Source organism: Capsicum annuum, unplaced genomic scaffold, assembly GCF_002878395.1.
Source record: "Capsicum annuum cultivar UCD-10X-F1 unplaced genomic scaffold, UCD10Xv1.1 ctg71368, whole genome shotgun sequence".
Taxonomy (NCBI): Eukaryota; Viridiplantae; Streptophyta; class Magnoliopsida; order Solanales; family Solanaceae; genus Capsicum; species Capsicum annuum.
In genome coordinates this window covers 1-1,511 of record NW_025881194.1, presented here as the reverse complement: position 1 = coordinate 1,511, position 1,511 = coordinate 1, and the positions used below count along the sequence as shown (strand labels likewise).

General features: G+C 35.7%; 1 protein-coding gene across 1 annotated transcript; it reads left to right on the top strand.

Annotated features, from left to right (window-relative positions):
- Positions 1 to 443: 443 nt before the first annotated feature.
- On the top strand, positions 444 to 1,475 carry LOC124894205 (filament-like plant protein 6; the record flags this gene model as incomplete). Its single annotated transcript, XM_047404938.1, has 2 exons — positions 444 to 693; positions 1,250 to 1,475. Coding segments are annotated over exons 1-2 (352 nt in total), but the record flags the coding sequence as incomplete, so codon positions are not given.
- Positions 1,476 to 1,511: the final 36 nt, after the last annotated feature.

The window sequence follows — 1,511 nt, the reverse complement described above, 5'->3', positions numbered from 1 at the left end:
TAAGTCCCTTGTAGATGTACTTACATATTAGAAAGCATGTCTATAGGACTAGTTTGATTACCTTCTTAGCTCCCTTTACTCTGATTTCACCACATTAGAAGTCCAAATTAGTGTCTTTTCTCTGTTTTGCGACATTTGAACTTAATTTGTTGCTCAGTTCTAGCTGAAATGTAGTGCAAGTATTCTGAGTTGTGGCGTTTAACAATCTTTGTAAGGAGGTAATCGAGTTCCCTTTGCAAGTTAGTCTCACATTTTCCAGCTATAGCAACATTTCCAATGAGTTCTGAGCTAGTGGTGGGGGGCATATTTGTAAATATTGCTTTTTTTGGGTGAATTAGGACAATTACTGCATATAGTGTATATCTGCGTTGCATCTGTAGTTTCATGCATTGTCTACCACCACTTGAAGCTTAAGTTCTGATGTGACTTCCAGTTATATCTCCTGTCAAATGTTGTGAACTTGTAATGCATTTTTTGTGCTTTTCAATTAAAAAAGTTATCATTTCCCTTATTTTCGTGATTCATTGACTAAATTAAGCAGATATTTTCCTTGTCCAGCAGTCTACAATGGATCGTAGGAGTTTACCGTGGAAGAAGAAATTATCAGATAAGACAGCAAGCGAGAAACCTGCAGCTGTTATAGTGGAGTCAGCCTCTGCCCCTTCAGATTCAACTGAACCTAAGGTTGATCAGGTGTGTGTGTTGGTACCTATATAATTAAAAAGTATATTTTCCTTCTCTTATAGTGGAGTCATCATCTGCCCCTTTAGATTCAACTAGGAATTTCCGTTTTCTTCTCATTCTTTGTGGTCGTCATTGCTATTAGATTGTCTAACCATAATTCTGTATAGTCTATCCTATAAACAATCTGACAATATGTTTATATCTATAACAAGGACTTTCATGTTGACCTTTAATTATGAGAACTTGAATAAAAGAAATGCTGCGTAATTTGGTCAATACTAGCAAAGAACTTCTCCATTTATCTAAACTGTGAGGCTTACGTCTATAGGTTGAGATTGATGGGTGGTAGTCTTTAATATTTACCCTCACAAATTATAAGTTCTAATTTAGTTCTGTTAATTTTGTTTCTCTCTTCAATATAATGTGATTGGTGCTAGAAAGGAAAAGACATAGTTTCAGTTTGGTAGTTCATCGATTTTTTTTTTTACAATAATATGTTGTGAGAGAGCTTCATTCAATTAGTCTCGTCTTGGTGATTTATGTTTTGGCTTCCGCTATATTTCAGGGTAAACAGGAAATCAAGAAACCTAAATATGTGCAAATTTCCGTTGAATCTTATTCACATTTGACTGGACTGGAGGATCAAGTTAAGTCTCTTGAGGAACAAGTGAGTGGCTTAGAGGATGAAGTCAAGGATTTGAATGAAAAGTTGGCTGCTGCACAGTCAGAAATGACTAATAAGGAAAACCTGGTAAAACAATACGCTGAAGTTGCTGAAGAAACCGTCTCAGGTGATGTTCCTTATTGACTTGTGTTTTTCTTGCAAC